Here is a 22,825-nt window from a genome sequence, read left to right on the forward strand (position 1 = left end):
CTCATCTCTAATATTAAAGACTTCTGGAAAGTTCAGTTTACTGAATGGCAACACCTTAGAGAATCTCAGACTGACACAAGAAGGCCTCTCTCCCTTGCGCAGTCAGGCGGAGTCCCCCCAGCCCCCCAGGGCAGCCCCGAGTGGAATAATGACACAGGACCACGTATTTATGGGATTAAAAATTGGCCACAACTTTATTAAAATTCAGATGTAGGAAGACCTTGGCGCAGGCATTGGGCGTATATCCCTCCCAGCCCCCAGCAGGGGGTGGGGTGATCTTCAGGGTTGTCCAGCATGAGTGGGGGTTGGGCTAACTCTGGAGAACATATGTTCAAGCAGATAGCCCGCCCCCCCGATCGCCGCCGCTGGAAGGGGGGGCAATAACCAGCCAAGTGGCATCGCCAAATGCCCCCCCCCTTGATGCCCGATTACGGGAACCCTGTTATCGCCGCCGCCATAGGGCGGGGGGTCACCGCCCCCACGCCCCTCCCCTTTATGTAAATGACTAAAGGATTCCGCCCAAGGCCTGCATCCGCCAAAGTTGTGACGAATTGCTACGGGAAAGGCGAAACCTGCCAATGCAGGGAAAGTCCTTTCCAGCCCTTTAACAGCGACCGGTCGTAGCAGCGCCTGCGTGCGTGTACGCCTGTGGAAGAAAAACCTGAAACGCAAGAGGCCTGTGGAAGAAAACCTGCAAAGCAAGAAGCCTGTGGAAGGAAATATTTTTATTTATTTATTTATTTAATTTTTTAATTATTTTTCACTTTATTTTTATTTATTTTTATTTATTTTTATTTATTTTTATTTATTTTATTTTCTATGGACCTGAAAAGCAAGCAAAAGGTTAGGGAGTGGAGGGTGGGAAAGCTCTGAATCCGTCGCTGCTTCCCAAGAATGGCTCCTCTTCTTTGTGTGCAGGTAAGCCTACCTGATCCTACCTGGCCAATCCCCCTGGCACTCCCCCTTCGGCCGGATTGGTCGGCTGATGGAGTGGGCGGTGCCTCCAGCCTCCAGCCTCAGGTAGGCAGTGCCAGCCTCCAAACTCATAGGTCTGCCCTAGGGTTCCCAAGGGGGCTGCACGCGACTGCGCAAAATGCGCCTCCCCTTTATGTTGGGGAAGCGGTCATTCCTCTGCCAGGCCCCACAGACTGCAAGGCTTTACAGGACGGAATAGGTAGGGCAAGAAGCACGAGGCAAACTGAAGCCCCAGACAGACTCAAGGACAGGCAGATACATTGATATTAATAGGTTTGTGTCCTGGGCCTTATTCCAGACAGTGTTGTAAATAATACATGGGTTAGAGGTAACAACTTTTCAGTCTTTGAGCAGCCATTTTGTGAAGGTGCTCCATTAACCCTCAGTACAGAATCTCCATCATATTTTACAAGGAAAACAGTCGTTTTGTAATAGGAGGCAAATTCTAGTCATTTGTGGTGAGGGCACAGCTTCAGTTATGCTTTGTGGGGAAAGGGAATCAATACAGGTTAAGGAAGGGAGATAATATCTTCCTCAAAATAACTGGAGGAGGGGATTCTTTTCAAGGCAACTCTGTTTTCTTGCTCCCTCACTATCTTTTTCATTTCCCCAAATTTCCTGTTTGTCCTCCGTTCACTGTTATTTATTCTTCTTGTCTCTTTCTCTGTAGATTCTTATGTTCTCTTCCCTCTTTCGTGTTATTTCTGTCAGTTACAGAAAGTTTGCGAGTGGGAAGTGTTCTGCCTGCTTGTGCAGTGGGGAAGGAGCTTAGAATAAACCCTGGAGAAAATCACAGGGTGGTATGCAAACATGCCCCTCTTTGGCCACCCCATTAATGGAGGGAGAAGCTCTTACATCGATGTTTGCTCGCAGAGAGAAGCTCTTTGCACCTCTGCTCAAAATGGAGGGATGGACATCCAGTGCAATGTGGACATGTTCAGTGCAGGAGAGGCTGCGCCAGTGCAAACAGGAACTGAGCAGGAAGAGCAAACGGTCTCTGGTGCTTTGTGAATTTTTGAGAGGGTATTTTCTGATACCTTTATGCAGGTAGCATAGGAGGCACCGGGGGGGGGCACACTGATGAGCCCTGCAGTTGTGTTTATCAGGGACACAATAGTAGCTCTCTTCTGGCACAGTTGGGGAACGATTGATCCAGCCTCCTCTACACAGCACCAGCTTGTCTTTGCTTCTGCCTTTAAATCCCATCTCCTCTGCCAGTGCTATTGCCCTTTTCCTAAGCATTTCAGGATTCAGGTGTGGGCCCCCTCCAATGGAGAAACAAACTCCTAGTGCACAGCCTGATAGCACATAATGTTCTATATGTTCAATGAGTTTTGTTTCATTTTTTAAAATGGAAGAACACTTGAACTTGGCAAGCCCACCCCACTCTCATGCCTGCAGTGGTCAGAATAAGGCTTTTACCTTATTTTACTTGTGGTCAAGCCCTGATTCTCTATATTTAAAACTATGTTTGAGCCTATCTGGGCTGGGCAAAAGTTTTGCTCCCACAGCCCACTGGCAAATCCTCCATGAGCCAACCAAATCCCACTGGCAAATCCTCCATGAGCCAACCAAACCACCCACCTCAAGTGGGTTCCTGTCTTTCTGCATACTGAGATCCTCTTTGGGGCCATCTTTACAGGTCAGCATGAGAAACCGTCCCCAATAGATACAGCCAGGGCTCAAGGTCACAAAGAAGCAACGTCAGGGCCAGCTCTAGGTAGACCCTCGGTGGCGTGGTGTGCCAGGGTGGCAGGCCGGTAGGCAAGGCGCCACGCGGCAAAGCCATGCGGAAACCATGCTGCGTCCTGCGAGTGCGGGGGTGCCGGAGCGATCTCCGCCCCTCAGCGCCAGGGCGGCCAACCTGCTCGAGACTGCCCTGAGCAACGTATAGATAGCAGCACCCACGATACTGTTTTACTCTTTTTGCTCTGCCTGTCCATCCGAGATGCTCTTATGCAGCATTTAAAGGTCAAGAGGCTTTTTGTACAGGGAAACCTTTTTTGCTTAAAGGCTGAGCCAGTATGAGCAGGAAAGGCAATGTTGAAATTCAAAGGCATAGCAGAACCATGATGCAGAGAGCTTTTCACAATTCTTCATTTCAAAGCCCACCTTTCCCCCAAGGAGGTCAAGGCAGTGTAAATGGTTCCATCCAGCCACCATTTTATTGTCACAACAACCAGCAAGTGTGCGCTAGCCAACCCATTTCTTGAACTGAAATGAAAATTGCAGTAGATTGGCCACAGGATCGATCTCATAGATAGCAAGCCAGATTTAGATCAGGGAGGTCAGAGTTCAAGTCTGGCTTCTGTCATATTTACTATGTGAACTATTGCAAACTATGAACATCCCAGAGTCTGAAGCAGGTTTGCAAATTTAAAAACCAGTGAATAAGAACAGATATTGCTTTGGTCACCTGCAAAAAGAAGAAGAAGAAGAAGCCCCAGTCCTGTTGGCTAGGGCTAGCGATGGAAGGATCAGTCAATATTGGTTGACTCAGTTTCTCATTTTTCTTATTTTAAATTGAATTCTTCTCATTTCAGCAGCAGTTTGCAAATTTTGTTTTAAATCCTCATGAAAATTCTTCAGTGTTTTTGTACGAATTTCTCCCAATAAGCGCATGTGGTATGCAGTTTTGACTAACGTACACACTTTTGCAAGCAATTTATAATAATATAATGTATTTTTGAATGTTATTTTCACTAATATATTTATTTTTAGGCACACTCCCCCCCCCCTAATATATGTCTTTTTTTGTAAACAGTGCTTGGTTGGAGAACTGCATCGCAAAATTAGGGAAGGTGTGAATTTGATGGACGATGGTGTTTTGGTTCTCATATTTTGTTTTGGAAAGAGTGAGTTTGATAGATTCACCTTTAAATGTGAGTTTTATAAAATTTCTCCTCCGCCACTAGTTGCGGCTGATGGCAGTTGTACTCCAAAACATCTGGAGGCACCAACTTGGCATAGGCTGGCTTCAGAGATTTCATGACCCTACAACCAATCCACTTGTTGATTTCAGGTCTCCATCACTGGCTGTCACTCCTCAATAAAAATTGACAAATGAAAATTGATGCCAGAGGGGGAAGAGGAGGCAGAAGCCAGGGGCCATCTGTCACTGCCGCTGGATGACTGGCGTCTCTGAACCCGCCGTATTAGGAGCAGCGGCTTTATGGAGAGCAGCTGTCGCTCCAGACAGATTGGCAGAGCACGGGGCTGACGTCAAAGGCCTGCCTTGCCAAGCTTGAGCTTGTGAAAGTCAGACGAGGAGCTGGGTGGGAGCAATCCCAAGGTCTGCATCACAGTAGCAAGACAGGACTTTAAAGTCTGAGAGCCGCACCTCTAGGGAAGGGCCCAGACCAAGAAGCACCCTCTTTTCTCTTCCAGTTTGTCCTTGGCCATCATCAGGGGCCTTTCACCGGGTGTCCCTGACTCCCCCAGCAAAGCTCATCTATGCCACCTCTGATGCCTTCCTTTATCTTGTTATCTTCGCTCCTGGCACAGCATGTAAATGTTAGCTCGGTTTTGCTGGATTGGCTGTGGTTCCCCTGCCCCCTGCTGTTTTAACCTGGTTGTTTTAACTATATTGCTGTTATTTTGTTTTTATAAATTGCTTCGTGATTGTTTTAAAGATTTTCATTTGATGGAAAGCCAACCTGAGAGCTAAGTTGATGTGCACACAATGATCACAGAGCAGTTTTCCATTTTTTAAAAAAATAAAGAATAAATATTCCCCTTTCCCCTGACTATGGGCAGCCGAACCCGAAATGAGACTCGGACAATTTGTGCTTCAGACTGAGGTCCCTGGAGGTCCGTGATGATCAGAGCTGGAGGCTTGGTCTTGAGTTATTTGGAGATAATTGTTCCTTATTTACTGCACTGATAAAACCACTAACTTTGTCAGGAGAAACTGTTCGCAGGGCGGTGAATTGTAATGAAAATGTTTGAGGCTAAAGCAGCTATAGCCTATGGTGCAGCAGGCAGGGGCTCTGCTGACCAGACAAAGGAGGAGACCACGCTCAGCCACTCTAGAGACTTACCAATTGCAGGTGCTGACTTTGCACACACAGATTCCTGTTCCTACCTGGAGGGGACGCCAAGGCCTTAGTGCACGCACTCTTAGGCTACATACAAGCACCAGAGGCCTCCATGTTTCTCACCCTGTGGCTTCCCAGGGAAATGACTTTCCAGAAGTTTTTGGAAGAGTTACCTGTAGTAGCTTGACCTGCCTACTCTCCTGGGAACTGGCTGCAAAAGACCCAAGCTGTGCCCACAAGCCATGGCCACACCCAAGCTAGCCATGTCCATCACTAGCATGCTGGGGATTCTCACTTAGATGTGGCGACTGGCTTTGCAGTCCCTCTGGAGCTACAACTGCAACCTTCCCCTGTCTGCTTGCCACCTGCGTATGGAGACTCGTAGCTTCCCTACCTGGACATTCGGGGTTGTAACACTCCCTGGCATCGGCATGAGCCCCCCGGCACTCTGCCCAGCCGTGAGCTGAGACGCTGCATTTGCGGGTGCGCTGCTGAGTCCCGTTGGAACACGACACCGAGCAGCGGCTCCAGGATCCCCAGTCCAGCCACTGGCCTTCCACTATTAGAGAAAAGCAGAGGGAAAAGCTCAATTAGTGCAGGATGAGGTTCCACAAGGAAATGCCCCATAAAGATGTCCCTCTGTCTCTTTTTTGGCACCCAACCAGCCCTTGTCAGCTTCTCATCCACCTCCTCTAAGGCAGGATCTTCCAACCCACATTTGCCCCATACATTAAACTCTCTTCTAGCTTAAGATTCAGTATTAGTGTAAGAATCTCCATCCCATGGCAGCTCACAGGGCCAACTCCAATTGATAACTGGCCAGTTCTCCTGCCTACCCACCATGCAGGTCAGCTCTGGCTGGGATCACTAGGATTTGGGAAACTAAATCAGCTAACAAACCCCACCCACCCAGTCTACCGTGGTGGAAGGGCTTCTGGAACAAGAGTAAAGAGGGAGCAGCAACTGGGGACTGGAAGCATAAGCAGATGGTGGGGTCGGTGGACACGACCTTGAGGGTCTGCGCCCAAGAGGAAAGAGCATAAGCTAAGAGCATAAGAAGATCCCTGATGGATCAAGTCAAAGGCCCATCTCACCCAGCATCCCACAGGGATCAACTAGATGCCTCTGGAAAGCCTGCAAGCTGGACTTGTGGTCCCCATAAACTGCTATTCAGAGGCTTGTTGCCTCTAACAGTGGAGGCAGAACAGAGACCTTGTGACTAATAGTCACTGATAGCCTCATCCTCTATGAGTTTGTGTTATCCTGCTCTGAAGGTTTAGCATGACTAAACTCTCCCCAGCATGAGCTGATGGCAGGATGGTTAGAAAGCGGAGAGATGCTTTTTGATGCTGGAGTTTCTTTGGATTTGTCTAGTCTAATCCTTTTTTGAAATTTCTGTAAATTTTATTGATTTAGCTTTTACTGAGCCTGTAATCTTTTGTGTGTTATCTTCTTGTGCATCCCTTTGGTAGCTTTCAGTTGTGAAGCTGCTTATAAATCTGCAAAGGAAATAAATATACAATACATAAAAGCCATCCAAGCTGATGACCATCATCACTACACCCGGTGGAAGCCCGTTTGCTAGAAGTCTCTTTCCACAAGGAACAGCTCAGCAACAACACTGAGATGGCTCCAATCAGTAAGCTCAGTCCCACACCACATGCAGGGCAGGGAAGAAATGAATGGTGAGTCAAAAGGCCGAATTATAAAAATATGGTGCTTGTGTATTTAGACTCAAAGGCTTGACATATACATGGGCCACATTTGCTTGTAATAATAAGTCAGGGTGCATTCCTGCTTTGCTCCTTCCTTAGTGCAAATGGGAGATTCACAACTGAGCTTGGCTTCCCATTGCATCCTAACCTAACCATCCTTTGAGGGAGGCAGGCAAAGACAACTTCAGAGTCTGTTCCAGTCTGACTGTCTCTCCCCCCCCCCTGCCCGTGCATAGGACCATTGGCCTTGTGGGAAGGAAGAAGAGAGCAAGGGAGGCAAGTAGGGAAAATAAAACCAGGACCTGCTTCAGTTGGTCACGACCACAGGGTCATCTTTTGGTTCAAAACTATGTAATTGTTTTAGCGAGTTTAAAATAAAATCACCTTAAGTACCTGAGCAGAAAGGCAGTATATAAATTTAAACAACCAATCACCAGGGATTGTGGTTTCTTGTTCCCTAACAAGCCATTATCTGTAACCAGCTTTAAGCCATGGTTTGTTGAGCCCTTACAGAGCACACGTTGTTAGGAAGCAACAAACCACAGTCCTTGGTTCAGGCAGGAAGGGAAGGGAAGGCTTCACCCTGCTTTGCTTATCCAGGGGAGGAACAAGGTGGGAACAACTGGGCAGTCAGTAGCAGGCTACTCATTTCTGGTAAACCATGATACTGAGAAACCCTCACTGAGAAACCCTCAGTGCCCCACCTGCTTCTCCATCCTTGCTGGCTCTGCTTCCCCCGCCCCCACCTGTCTGTGGTTCAGCATGGCTTGGAGGCTCAATACAAAGTGTCAAAGGAGGCTCTGTTGAGATGGTGACCTCATTGGCCATCTTAAGGCTCCAGCCAAAGCCAAGCATCAGCCAAGACAGAGATATGGCAGAGGCAGGGGGCAGTGACAACTCTGTTCAGCTTTGACTTCTCGGTCTGATGCTGGATGAGCCACTGGGTGTGTTATTGCCCTTGCTAAAGTGCTTTCCTTCCCACCTCCTTTGCCTGGCCCTTTCCACTGCAGACCACCCCTCCAGTTTTGGACTCCTCACTCCTTGGCCTCTAATCAGCTAGCTAAGTGCAGCTTTGGGCAATGGCCATAGTGTAGCATGCTAGAACACATGCTTTGTATGCATAAGGTCTCAGGTTCAATCCCTGTCATCTCCAGATAGGGCTAGGAATGGGAATGTTCCACCTGAAACCTTGGAGAGCTGCTGCCAGTAAGTGTAGGCAATGCTGAGCTAGATGGATCAGTGATATAAAGTACTGTCTAGGAGCCACAGCTCAGTGGCGGAGCATTTCTTCTGCAAGAAGGTCCTAGGTCCAATCCTTGGAATCTCCAAAGAGGGTTGGGAAAGGTCCCTGTCTGAAACCCAGGAGAGCCGCTGCCAGTCAGTGCAGACAATACTGAGCTAGATGCACCACAGGTCTGACACTGAATAAGGCAGCTTCCTATGTTCCTGAAAATTATCCACTGCTTCCAAGGCCTGGTCCTGCCAACAGCCAGAGACCCTGCAGTGTCTGACACATGGATATAATTGCAAAAATCCTCACTCAGCACAGAAGGTTGACAGAGGTCATGTACAAAATCAGTCATTAAGAAGGCCTATTTGCCCAATGAACCAATCAAACAAGGAAGGCTTTGTTTCCAACAGGGCTGCATGACACCAGACACTCTTCTCCTTCCCATTTTTGTGGCCCCAGGCACCAGGCAGCTCACAAAAATTGGATGATGAGCTGTGTATGGCCAGAGGGGCTCCCTATTGTACAAGCCTGGCCTACAGTCTTGCTCTGAAAAGCACACAACACCCGAAGGACAGGAGCAGTGTGGAGGGGGGGGGAACAAAAGCATGCGGGAGGCAGCCCTCTTGGTTTCTCAGAAGAGATTTATGGCAACCAGTGAGAGTCACAGCCTCCTCAGTGGAACTACAGACAGGCTGCAATCTGACACTGCTTTGTTCTGCTTAGAACACATTACGGCAAAACGCCTTCTTCTGCAATGCTAAAATAACCAACAAGCTAAATTTCAGAACAATCGGTACTGGAATGCAGAGCCCGATCTAATTCCATGCGGCTTTCACATTTAAAAATACAAAGACCCCCCTGCCAATTAATGCAAAGCATGGTTTATTTTAACCATAGTTTTTCAACAAACCACAGATCACCTCACAGATGAAAAAAGAAGGCATGGTTTGTTTCCTCTAAACTTGGGTTGTTTTCCAACTGTTCTTACCTTGTGATTTTGTAGCTTGATGAGAGTGTGGGGTGAACAAACCATGGCTGTTGGGTTTGGAAAGACTGCCAAACAATAGTTAAAACAGGCCACAATTTGTAAGCCAACAACAAACCATGGTTAGCCGGTTTGCTGCATTGTGTCCAGGCATTCAAACAAACCACAGTTAGGCTAAAGAAAACAATGGTTTTCCCAGTGCAATGTAGTGGCTAGAGTGTTGGACTAGGACTTGGGAGACCAAGGTTCAAATCCTCAGCCATGAAGCTCATTGAGAAATCTTGGACTAGTCATCATCTTTCAATCCAACCTACCTCACAGGGTTGTTGTTCTCCACTTTAGAGAACAGCTGGGATATAAAAGTAATAACAGAATAAATACATTAAAAAGGGATGAAAAGCAGATTTTGCCTTGGAGGGTGGATGAATCCAGGCTGGTGAGCAGGCTAAGGTAGTTTTCTTTTTTAAAAAAATTATTTATTTTTTGGTGTGTGTTATTTGTACTCCAAATGCTTTTAAACTGTTGATTAATTATTGGTCACTTTATATTTTAATGGGTCTTCATACACTTTTGTGTTTTTATTTCAAATATTTTGTTGTTGTTGCTTCAAAGCAGTAGTGAAGTCCGATTTCTGAGTGCAAAGGTCTTTGAACCAGCTTGGGGGGGGGGGAGTTTGTTTGTGTTCTGTGCTAGTGATGGAAGCTGCAGGCATCTAGTGAAAGCCTGAGCTTCCCTGGGGAGCTAACTCTTTATTCTTTTATTTCCACTACCTGGTAAAAGCAGCAGGAGGAAGCATTATAGCCAGGAGGGTCTTTAATTCACTTAGACATCCTACTTCCTGACACTGCCTACCACTAATAGTCCTAAGATTTCATAAAGTGTGTGTGTATGTGCTGGACAGAGATTGGGAAAAGGATAGCAAATCTAAGTTGATTCCATACATCAGAAGAGAGAGCCCAATTGTACTGGCTCCAGCTAGAGGGTGGAAAGAACAAGGTCTATTTTATCCCCTCTCCTTGACCTATCTTTTTCACTCAAGTGGCACTCCAGTGATTCTGTTCAAAGGCCCTCCTTGGTTTACTCTCTCAGGAATGAGACCTTTTTCTGTGGCCAAGACTAATTCAGGGCCTGCGTGTGAACATCAGTATGTGGCGAAACGTTTCCTGGATTATACCATGTGAGAGTTTCAAACCGTTGACTACTCTGTTGTGGGGGGTGGGCAGTGGAAAGAAACCTACTTCCTTCAAGGAGAAAGACAGCTCTTCAGGAGAAAGGACTTGCACTGCTTTTCTATGGGAACAAAGTAGTTACATTTTGACTTAATGCTAAGCTATGGTTTCTAATGAGTAACCACAGTTAGTTGGAAACAGAAGTAAAAGCTTCCAGTCTTCACACTGGAAGCTTTCAGTTTTGTTTGCCAACTAGCAGAAGCCATGGTTTTCACTATGGTTTAAGGAAACAAGCCACCTTCAAACTGCGGTTAGTGCTAGCCGTAGTTAAAGTAAGGCCAGTATGTGTGTGTTTCCGTGTGGTTGCAGCATTCAGCAATGCAGTTTCCCTCTCACCCAGGAGGAATTTTAGCCCCAGAGACCATTTCTGAGGAAAAGGCTACCACAAGCTGATTTTCCCTCTCACACTCCCCACTTCATGTTGAAAAATCACAAATTACCCAGGCCCTGAAAGGCTAAAAAACAACTTTCAACCCCCAGACCATGTTAGTGATTTCAGGAGACCATTTTATTATGCTTAGATATGATTGTGTGACTCTGTCTAGCCAAAGGAAAGAGGACTTGAAGCTCACCTGAGGTTGTAGGACTCCAACTCCCATAAGCCCTAGTTATTGTGGTGAATGGTCAGGGATGATAGGAGTTGTAGTTCAGCAATGTCTAATGAGCCAAAGGTTTGTGACCTCTGGTCTATTAGTAGAGACTAGAGACAAAAGAGAACTTATCTTTTGGGAAAGTAGGAAAACCGAGGCAGGGGTGAAGGAAGGGAGGGGGGAATCCAAGGAGCTAGTTACTAACCAGGGCAGAGAGCGATATTGCAGGATTTATTCTGCACCTCAGGCCCCTTGCAGGCCTTTCCGCCGTGCTGTGGAGCAACGCATTGCCGCATTCTGGTCCGCGACCCTTGCCCACAAGTCATCGTGCACAGACTCCAGGGGGACCAATCCTCCCATAGGCCGTGAACTGCAACACAGCACACAGCAATCATGGCTGGGCCTCCATCTCAGCCAGGGAGGGGAAAGGTGTGTGCTTGGGAGTAGCAGAGCAGGAAAGGCGTATTTGGGGTACAAAGAAGGTTTGCACAGGGTCAGTGGAGAAAGAATGAAACAGAGAAAAGGAGTAGTGCTTCGCCCTATCTTCTGAGGATAGAACGCATAGCAACTGGTCTGAGACGCGGGGGGCAGAGGTATAGGCACATCACTATGAGTAACTTTCTACTTATAAGGCTTAACATTATGAAGATCTTTCTGCTTATAAATCATTGCAAGAAAGACCTGGTGAATTAGACGCTGACAAATCCCATTCAATGCTGGGGTGTTTTGTTTGTTTGTTTGTTTGTTGCTTGTTGTTGTTGTTTGCTTTTTTGAACCCATCACAGTGAATACCCAAAATGTTGCCTGAGGGAATTCAGGAGCAGATTCAACCAGGAACCCCAAGTTCAATTCCCAACATCACCACATTGGGCTGGGAAAGACCCCTGACTGAAACCCTAGAACAGGCATCCCCAAACTTCGGCCCTCCAGATGTTTTGGACTACAATTCCCATCTTCCCCGACCACTGGTCCTGTTAGCTAGGGATCATGGGAGTTGTAGGCCAAAACATCTGGAGGGCCACAGTTTGGGGATGCCTGCCCTAGAATGTCAATACTTGGTTGTATAAACCAATGGTGTGACTGGGTAAAAAGGAAGTTTTTCCTTTTTCCTAGGGCAACAACCAAACTCTGGCCAAAGGAAGGACTGCAAAGAGACAACATACAGCAGCCAAGGAAGCCTCTCAACAACATTCAGCCAGAGTAGACCATGTGGCATTGCCTAACCTTATAAAAGCTTCCAGATCAAGCTGATTTATCAGCTTGGGCAAATAGAGTTCAAAGCTGCTCCAGTTTTCCTGTGTGAGACTCTCTTTCAGCCCTCTCCCTTCAGGAAAAGCTTCTGATCTCAAATGTATCCATGGGATATCCAAACTGTATGAAGTTTCAATGCTAGTCAGCCCTAGTTGACAAGGTCCAGTTGATCAGACTCCATATTTGCTAGTCTGTCTACTGAGTTTCTCCAGCAAGTCTATCCAGATGGGAGATGTGGCCAAGGTGACATCATTCTCTGTGGCAGCTCCTAAGTTGTGGAATTCCCCTCCCCACAGAGGTGTGCTTGACGCCTTCATTGCTTCATTGTGCAGCTTCTGTCACATACAGAAGACACACTTCTTTACCCTGGTTTTTGAAATTTGAGATCTTATGCGCCAGGTACAGGGGGCCCTGGGTGCTTCAACCCCCCCCCCAACATTCCCCATGAAGGGGTCAGGTACCCACATATTTTTTTGCATCGGGACCGTATGCATCCAACGTCAGCATGTATGATGTCAGCACATCCACTGATGTCTGCGTGTGACGTCAGCATGCTGTGGGGGCATGCTGATATCAGGTGCACACACTGGTGGGCTTGCTGACATTGGGCATGCATGTACGCCTATGGCATGCATGACCCTAGGCACCCACAGTCCCGGGTCCAAGCTGGCAGGCCTGCTTGAGATATATAGTGATCCACGCTAGCTGTGATTGAAATTTGTTTCAAACGTTTTAAAATCTTGTACAGTGGAACCTCGGGTTGTGGACGTAATCCGTGACGGAGGCACATCTACAACCCACAGCATTCGTATCCCACAGCGCTGCATCTGCGTACGCACGTGACGCGATTTGGCACTACTGCACATGCGGCAAAACCCGGAAGTAACCCTTTCCGGTACTTCCAGGTTTCCCGCGGTACACAACCTGAAAACGCGTAACCCAAAGCGTCTGTAACCCAAGGTACCACTGTATTTTACATTGCTCTGACGCACCCCGGGACCTTCTGGTGAAGAGCATGTAATAATAATTCTGATAAATAAGTAAGAGATACTTTGTCTCTATTGTGTGCTAGGAAACATCTTCCCCAAGGCATTTAGTTGCCTAGTGTCAGAAGGCAGAATGGTGAATTATCTGGACTTTCCACCTGCCCACAAAGACAGTTTTTATCTTCTGTTACATTCCCCCAAAGTCAAATCAGTGCTCCGTCATTTCAAGAGAGCAGCAGAATCCCCATTACTGAAAAATAGAATACATTTTGCTTCCCCACCTTCCCTGTTATGAAAGTACACAGCTACATAAACAGACATCGGAGGTTTATTACACCCTCCGTTCTGCTGTCTAGTCCAGCTTGGGTGGAAAGAGGAACAGACAGGCAGTCAAACTCTGTTCTAAAAATGGTCGGCATACATCACAAGCACATCCTCTTCTTGATTTAAGCTTTGCAGAGAGCTGGCTAAAAGTGTTCAGTTTTTTAAATGCAGCTGGAAATTATCTGCTTTAAAAGAAACTGCAATCTAAAGTGTTCTAACACTGCAAGATTGACAAAAATATAATTTGGCTTTTTTTTATAAAAAAAGCTGGCAAAATTAAATATTTTTTGAGCATAATTGGGTGAAGCATGACAACAAGAAATGTACCAGAAAATGAACCTCTCTACACTTCTGTAGCAGGCTAGATTGTTGTACAATTAAGCCAATTGTGCATGCAATGTGCAACAATTATCCAGATCTGCATAAATTTATACTACAGCCTGTGGTTTTGAATGGGGACAAGCATGATGTGGAATTAAGGCAGTTGCACATGCAATTCACGACAGATACTCCTGTCTGCATTCATTTATGCTCCAGTTGATACTTATGAATGGATGGGGAGGGTGATGCACAATGAAAATAAAGCACATCCTTTGCATGCAGAAGGCGTCAAGTTCAATCTTTGATGGCATCTCTGGGTAGGCCTGGGAAAGACTCCTGCACGAAACCCTAGAGAGCCATTGCCAGCCAGTGTAGAATAGCTTCCCAAGTTGGTGCCCTCCAGATGTTTTGCACTACCACTCTCATCAGCCCCAGCCAGCACTGCAATAGTCAGGGATGGTGGGGGTTGTAGGGGACATTTAGAGGATACCATGCTGGGGAAGGCTGGTGCAAATAATACTGAGCTACAAGGGCCAGTGTGACTTAAGGCAGCTTCCTATGCTCCTAACTGCATATGCAATGAGTGACAATGATTCATATATGTATTGCTGCTTTTGCTCCTGAATGGACAGCATAATGCCTGCAGTTGGCTGCCACCAGGGGATGGAGGGTTTCACCTGCCTTGCCCCACACTCTTCATAAGGCGATTGCTTTATGGATATTCTGGCTGAACCTCTTAATAAGTTGTACGCTTGCTTAAATGTTAATATATGTTAAATGAATGGTTAATTGTTGATTATTATTGCTGTGAGTTTTTTTTTGGGGGGGGGTTATGTTGTATGCCCGCATCCCATCTAATTCCTGAATCCAGCAAGGGTTAAAATCTAATGGCAGATTCAATTCTTGAAATAGCCAGCCAGCTTCTTGGTAATGGTCCTATGTATGAGTGGCAGGAGGCAAATGGGTCAGCCCACTCCTGATGGGCCCCCTCCCTCACCTGGCTAGAAGTGAGAAAGACAAAAGGTAGAGCTGAGCATGTGAGCTGGGCTAGAAGCAGGCTGTAGGCAGAACCATGAGAAGGAAAGCCATTCTGGATTTCTACTTGGATCCAAGGCTGTGATGATTGTAGGAGCAAAAGCTTCTGGGGTGTTGAGCCCCTCCATCATAGGCTCAGGTTGTATATACAGTGGTACCTTGGGTTACAAATGCTTCAGGTTATAAATGCTTCAGGTTACAAACTCCGCTAACCCAGAAATAGTACCTCATGTTAAGAACTTTGCTTCAGGATGAGAACAGAAATCGCGCGGCAGCAGGAAGCCCCATTAGCTAAAGTGGTGCTTCAGGTTAAGAACAGTTTCAGGTTAAGAACGGACCTCCGGAACGAATTAAGTTCTTAACCAGAGGTACCACTGTATTTGTAAATAAACCATCATAAAGGCACCACAGTCTCCGTTGTCCCTCATTCAAAGGAAACTGAACCCTTGGTAAGCACCTGGAACCCCTGGAATCTTGCACTGCTTGGAGATTGGGGTGGTGTACAACATGAATATTTTAGCAGTTATAAGTCTAATCATGCATTGTTTACTGCATTGCTGTATTTAGATTTAGTTTTTTTCTGCGAACCACATTGAACAGAGTTGTACTTTGGGGTAATGTGGTCTATCAATAACTGGAAATGACAACCTTGGCAATTGGCAATCACAATCTGGATCTGCTTTTCAAAATAAAAAATAAAAAAAATGGCACATCCACATTTACTGGTGACAAGCCTCTCAAATGTGTAATGCTTCTCATGTGGGAAAGAAGAAATACCTTCCAGGACAAAGGCACCGGTATCCCACCCCACCCCTGTTACATAATACCAACGTGTGATTAGAATTATAGAATTATAGAATGATTGAGTAGGAAAGGATCCCAAAGTCATCTAGTGCAACCCACTGCAATGAAGGGATCCTGCCCACAGCCATCCCTGGGTGGGTTTGAACTACCAATCTTCTGATCAACAGCCAGATGCATTGACCCATTGTGCCACTGGTTGGGGCTGGCCAAGAAAGAACGACTCAGCATCAGTGCCCTACAGTGGAGGGCTCATGCATGCACACTCTACATCAGGCATCCCCAAACTTCGGCCCTCCAGATGTTTTGGACTACAAGTCCCATCATCCATGACCACTGATCTTCTTAACTAGGGATCATGGGAGTTGTAGGCCAAAACATCTGGAGGGCCGCAGTTTGGGGATGCCTGCTCTACATGAACCATACTTCATGCCTGGATATAGAAATGTCTCTGGAGCAACAACATACTGCAATTGCCCACCTGACATTCTAAGAACATAAGAATGTCAACACAGTGGCCAACCAGATGCCTGGGGGAAGCCAACATTGCAAGCACGATCTGAGCACTCTCCCTTCCTTTGGTTCCAGCAACTGGTATTCAGAAGCATTGCTGCCTCCTAATATGGCAAGTAGCTTTTGATACCCCTCTCATCCATGAATTTGTCTAATCCTCTTTTAAAGCCATCCAGATTGGTAACCATCCCTGCTTCCTATAGGAGTGAGTTCCGTAGTTTAACTATACACTGCATGAAGAAGTACATTCTTTTATCTCTACTGAATCTTCGAACACTCAGCTTCATTGGATGTCCACGATTTTCATGTTATGAGAGAAGGTCCCCCCCCCTCCTCAACCCACTTTCTCCATGCCATGCATAATTTTATAAACTTATATCATGTCACCTCTTGCTCACCACTCTCTAAAAGATCATTCCAGCAACTGTTCCTGGTGGGATCAAGTGAGCTTTGGGCTACGGTGTAATTTTAAAACACATTCAAAGCACAGTCCTCTACCAAGAATTGTGAGCACTGCAGTTTATCCCTCACAGATTTACAATTCTCTGCAACCCTTAACAAACTGCCCAGAATTATTGGAGGGTGGAAAATGTGCTTTGAATGCATACCCAGCCAAAATTTGTGGTCATTTTGATCTATTTTTCCAGTCCCATTTCGGCCTCCTTGCACAAGCTTTCAAAATTGAGGAAAGTAAGTGTAAAGGTTAAACTGCCATCAGTTGCTACCAAACCCTTGTCTCTTGGATGTGAGATCACAGCAGCCATTACAAATAATATGAAAAAGGGAGAAATTACCCAAGATATTTTGGGTTTTGCCTTGACAGTGGATGCCAATACAAAGAAAACTGATTTCCATCATCCAGTTCCTCTCAAGCTGAGAACTCTTTCAAGAACACTTGAACAGCTTCCTGGTCAAACTTAATCAATGCTTCATTTATCATTAAATCCATTCACAATATCTTACATCCAGACTTGCAGGTGTTTTAATGATTGGAATTAGGAATGGAGTATGGTTCTTCATTTTCTCTTTGCACAAACCTGGGGAAACTTTCTTTGAAGTCTGCTGCATTTTCCAAAAATTAATATTCAGCTTTGCTAATGTAAGAACTAGCAGGTTTTCTTTTTAATTCTGATCTCTCTGCCTTACAAGGGACCCAGGAGTTGTGCTGATTAGCACTCAAGACAGATATTAATAATTACTGGCTTTTAATATTTTCAAAGGGAGAGAGGACATTGTTTGGTTATACCAGCATACTTTGGGGAAACCTGAGACCTTTTGTGATGTACAGAAGCCAGTGTAATGGGCTTTTACAAGTAGGGAGTGGTAATTGGGCTTGCTTCACATTTTAATTGTAAGCCTGTCTAATTCACACTTCCCATAATAATATGCAAACCAAAACACAACTACCTTTTGAAATTTGCACTTCTCTTAATTTTGCAGTGCTGTTTCTAACCCCAAAATGTATGTATAAGGGAAAGTATGCATAAAATGCATATATTAGTGAAAACAATATGCAAACATGCAGTTTAAAAAATGTGCGAGTTAGGCAAAATTGCATACCAAATGTTTTAGGAGAAATGTGCAGTAAAATGCTGGTGGATTTTCACAGGAACTTTTTTAAAAAGTTACCAAAAACATCTTTTTGTTCATACATCCCACTTTTTTCTTAGATTTGGTTAATTTCATGCCTGAGAAAACACAGCAGTTTCTGGACTACTTTCTAATTTCCAGCTAACCCAACGGCCATTCCTGTGTAAGTTGTTCCTTGCTCTCTCTCTCTCCCCCTCTTTTTTTTCTTTTCTAATATGCCTATTGGATGCCTTTTGCTCTTCTGTGTAATTTGCCCCATAATCTAAATATGCTTTCTGGGTTGTTTATCCATGGAAAGATTCATGAGGTGAAACCTAAAAACAAGATGAGGAATTATCTTTCACCTCCAACAGGCCAACGAGAAATTCAGGGATATCTAGCCTTTGATGAGTTGAGATTAAACAGAATGATGTGGAGGTAAAAACAACTTTTATATAGATATATAAATATTTCTACAATGACCTCCTGAGCTCTCCCAATTCAGCTTTGTTCAGTGTTTTCATGCTGGCATTAGATTTTTCAAGCAGATAGTGATCCATCATTGATTAGCTGTCATAGGCTCTGAATGCTAATTAATGCATTTCAACTCTTCAACCTCCTTTAAATCAAAGATACTAAAAGCACCACAGTTTTCCAGGGCATGCAAAAGCCAGCGTGACTTGAAAAGAAGAAGGAAGCCCAAGGACACTTTCAAAAGCGTGCCTAAAGTAAATATTCTTATTTTAAAAAATGAGCACGTCAATTAAGTATGTATGTAGCACCAGAGTTCTGAAACTTGCAACTGCAGCATGCCATGCTAGGGATGGCCACTGACTTTGATGGCTTTAAAAGACAATGAGGCAAAGTAACATAAGAAGAATCTTCTGGATCAGGACAATGGTCCATCTAATCCAGCATCCTGTTCTCACAGCAGGCAACCAGATACCAGTGTTAGAAACTGAGATATGAAAGTTACAGGTAGGTAGCCGTGTTGGTCTGAGTCAAAGCAAAAAAAATAAAAAATAAAAAATAAAAATTAATAAAAAAAAATTTAAAAAATTCCTTCAGTAGCACCTTAAAGACCAACTAAGTTTATATTTTGGTATGAGCTTTCGTGTGCACACGAAAGCTCATACCAAAATATAAACTTAGTTGGTCTTTAAGGTGCTACTGAAGGAATTTTTTTATTTTGTTGAGATATGAAAGCTAAGAGCTAAATGGCACCTCAAACCTAAGTTATGGGCACAACAACAGAATGTCTAGGCACACTTTTTTTAATAACAAGAATACAAAGATGAAAATAAATGAACTGCAGCTAAAATATTATGTTCGTTTTTTCACATGGTCTAGTCCTTCCCCTGCCCACCCCCCTAATATTCTTAAGAGGGTCTCTTCTCCGGTCTTCAGAGAGTAACTGGAAGTGGGGAGGCAGGAAAAGGTGCTCCTTTCCTTCCACTCTACAGTTTTAATCTGAAATTTCAGGTGCAGTGCTGCCCCAGAGCTCAGAAACTGCTCACACTAATGAAATTCCCTGTCACAAAATGCGCCTAGAACAATGGGAGTTTCGAACACTGCCAGATACTTGTGGGGAAACCACAAGCAGGACCTGAGCACAGGAACATTCTCCCCTCCAGCAGTTTTGAGCAACTGGTTTTCAGAAACCCTTCTGCCTCCATGGAGGGTGGGGTATCATGTCTAATAGCCATTGATAGCCTTCTCCTCCAGGAATCTGTACAATCCTCTTTAATAGCCACCCAAATTGCTGGCTATCACTGCCTCCTGGAGGAGCAAGTTCCATAACTCAATGATGCGCTGCATGAATCAACACTTTCTTTTAACTGTTCCAAATCTTCTCCCATTCAGCTTCATTGGATGTCTGTTAGAGGCAAAAGTGGGTACACCAGGAACTTATCAAGGGAAGAATTTGGATCTGAAGAATTGAAACCTTCTTAGTCCCCTGGCATGCCCACCAAAATGAGGGAGGTGGGGATATACCAGCCATGCAGCTGTAATAAGCATTTATACTGCCAGTGGAAGCAAGGAGAGGGAAACTGTAAAATCTCCACCAGCCAGGAAAAAAGCAGGAGGGAAAACAAAATGCAAGAGAAGACTCCCACCCTCCCTTCCTGTGCCTGGCAAGGCTTTTGATATCTCTGATATCCCCTTGGCTCTCTCCCAGCCTAGAGGCAGGATGGCTCCCAGCAGTGGGGCTGCTCCTATATTCCTGGGAATTACCTACATTGAACTCCATGGGAATTGCTTATGAGTAGGCATGCATGTGTAGGACTGCAGTTTTGGTAAAGTTTCAGGGGTATGCGATATGATGAAAGGCAGTTTCTAAGAATTTTCAGGTGGGGTAGTGATCCTTGTCTATAAGATGGCCAAGGGGGCTTCCTCTTCTTTTTGGATTACAACAACAGCCTTGGCCCCACACTTTCAAGTGTGGGTTGCCTTGGCTCTCCTCAGTTTGATGCCAGTTTGATGCCAAATCACCCATTATGAAGGGAAACCCATGATTTTATACTTATTCATTTATTTATAGCTGTATTTATTGCTGAATGAAACAAAAGCAGGCTGGGAGAAAGGAGCAGCAGTGCCGGGGTCAGATGTTTCACTCTTTCTCCTGACAACCCCACAATTTCAAACTCACCTCCAGCTGCTGCCTACCTTGCATTTTCCCTCAGCAGGGTAAAGGCAGGGGAGGGAGGGATAAGAGAGATTGAGAAAGAGGGGAGAGGGTTAAGCATCCCATCCTCAGCACCACTGCCCCAATTCAGTATCGTCCTGCCTGCTTTTAAGGCAGCCATCCTATGCATGTTGACTGGGAGTAAGCCCCGTTGAGCATCCTTCTGAGTAAACACGCACAGGATTGTGCTGGAAGTAAAATTCTGTATATCCGGGAAAGCCAACACTGTGCTCTTGTTTTGGACCACAATTCCCATTATACTTGACCATTGGCCATGCTTGCTGGGGCTGATGGGAACTGGAGTCCAAGAACATCTGCAGGCCACTGTGGTTGGCTACCCCTACTGAATCTGTTTGGGAGATGCAATCACCCAACTCTCAAAATAAGGGTCCATTTAAAGTAAGGTGGTTCAATGCACGGCCCTTTGAGCCCCTCACACTGCCTTCCCAAGTGCTGGGATCTGGGAAGGAGGTGTGAGGGCTCTGACAGGGTCCTAGAGTCCTCCAGGCTCCTTCCCAAAGCTTAGTTCAGGTTTCCTCAACCTTGGCCTTCCAGAGGTTTTGAGACTACAATTCCCATCATCCCTCACCACTGATCCTGCTAGCTAGAGATCACGGGAGTTGTAGGTCAAAAACATCTGGAGGGCTGAGGTTGAGGAAGCCTGGCTTAGTTATTGCTTTCCCAGCTTTGGGAAGGAGGTGGGAGAGCTCTAGGACCCTGGTGTGTTTGTGTCAAATTTTGGCCTCACTCCCCCACCCCCACCCTGCACGACAAACCCTGCAGGTTCAAAGTACTCTTGTGGCTCACTTGGTAAGAAAAGTTGGGCTTCCTTGAGGTAAAGGCTTCCTGATACACTCACTGGCTCAAGGGAGAACAGATTCAGTTTTTACACAATTTTGCACCATGTCCTTTTAACGGACTGGGGCATTGATCAGGCAGGAGAGATGTCTTGTTGCACGATGGATAAAATACTCTTTAATTAAACAGGGCACATTAAAAAACGTGTGGCAAATTTACGGCAAGCTGTTTTAGTCATTTTTATTTCATTAATACTTCACAGTACTTATGGGTTATGGCTGAATCGCCTTTATAACTAATTAGACCTATTAAGTGTCTCATCCTTGCGAACCAGAATTGAACCTGTCCTTTGGGGTGGGGTGGGGTGAGGTGGGGGTGGGGTGGGGTGCCAAATGGGTTACTAAATCTTCCTTGGGACTGAACTGGAAGTGACAGAGAGAAAGCTAAATCGAAAACATAACAGAACCAAATATTTCAGAGGATGATTATTCCTGCTTCTAAGAGTGCAGCCACATTAGCATATGAATGTTAATAATGCCAGTTGGAATGAACATTCTGGGAATACAAAACAAAGCACGATGACAGACAGGCAACTCTCACGAAAGCAACCTGACACAACAAAGGAAGACATAATAAAGGGATGGAAGGAAGGAGAAACAGCAGCAAGCCCCCTCCCCATTTGCCCCGTCTACCTGGGCAGGTGGCGGTATTATTGCATATCCGGGTCTCCCGCAACAACCCGCTACATAGTGTCCCGTAAGGCGATGAGACGCAGGAGCGAGTCCGCACCTGGGTGCCTTGGCCGCAGGTCAGTGAACAGACGCTCCACTGGGACCACTCCTCTGCTGCAGGGTCTCCTGTGGGAAAGAGGGAAACACGCACACAAGCATACAGACACAGAGAAAAACTGGTTCAGCCACCTCCAGAACTGACAGAAGACCTGGAAGTAGCTCTGATGCTGTGCCCACGCACCTAGGGCTGGACAAATCAGGCTATTTCTGGTGGGCATAACTTCTGCTGGTGTTTGACCATCATTCCATTCCGTTCTATTTCCACATTAATCTGTGTACGTGTGTGCATGTTTTCTTTTTTAAGGGCATCAAACATTTCATGCAAATGTATGTACAAATACTTATAAAATGTATTTTCTCTCAAGATGTCCATTCCCATTCTCTGTCAGACTTCTGGGGTGTGCACTGACCACAAAACGTGGCTCAGAGACCAATTCAGTGCCTGATTTAGAATCAGAGAACTGTAGAGCTGGAAGGAACCACAGGGTCATCTAGTCCAACTACCCGTAGTTGCCCTCACAGGAATGACAGCTAAAGAATCCCTGGTGCATCTAGGCCAGTATTTATTGGCAGCAATAATAGCTCTCTAGGTTTCAGAGGCCCTACCCAGAGGTACCGGGGATGGAACCTAGGAGCTTTGGCATGCAAGGCAGACGCTCTACCGCTCAGCTATGGCCAAGCAGCCATGTATGTGTAAGGTTCAGAGATAAAGTAGTGCACAAAGCATCAAGCAAGCAAGCAAGCAAGCACAGTATTTGGAAGAGGCTGCCACAGGCAAAATGTCTATCCTAACTGAAACAGCCAACTCAGAAGAGAGAAAACTAGCAAAGCACATAGAACAGACAAGATCAACATCCCTCCCGCAAAGCACTCTGGCCGGAGGGCATGGCAAATCCTTTTTGTGCGTGGATGAACTTGTTTTTTAAAATTGCTATATTTGTATTGCATTGCACTTTGTATTTATTGTTGCTGTTAAATCACTTCAATA

General features: G+C 45.6%; 1 protein-coding gene across 1 annotated transcript in view; it reads right to left on the bottom strand.

Moving 5' to 3' along the window:
* ADGRB2 (adhesion G protein-coupled receptor B2) overlaps positions 1–22,825 on the bottom strand; it is a 169,188-nt gene that overhangs the window by 71,965 nt on the left and 74,398 nt on the right. The window contains exons 4-7 of the mRNA XM_035118985.2: positions 21,739–21,903; positions 10,968–11,132; positions 5,407–5,571; positions 5,322–5,324 (exon numbers count right to left, since the gene is read on the bottom strand). Coding sequence (XP_034974876.2) covers positions 5,322–5,324; positions 5,407–5,571; positions 10,968–11,132; positions 21,739–21,903 — 498 coding nt within the window. The remainder of the gene's footprint in view (positions 1–5,321; positions 5,325–5,406; positions 5,572–10,967; positions 11,133–21,738; positions 21,904–22,825) is intronic.

This window comes from Zootoca vivipara, chromosome 6 (assembly GCF_963506605.1).
Source record: "Zootoca vivipara chromosome 6, rZooViv1.1, whole genome shotgun sequence".
NCBI classification, from domain to species: domain Eukaryota; kingdom Metazoa; phylum Chordata; class Lepidosauria; order Squamata; family Lacertidae; genus Zootoca; species Zootoca vivipara.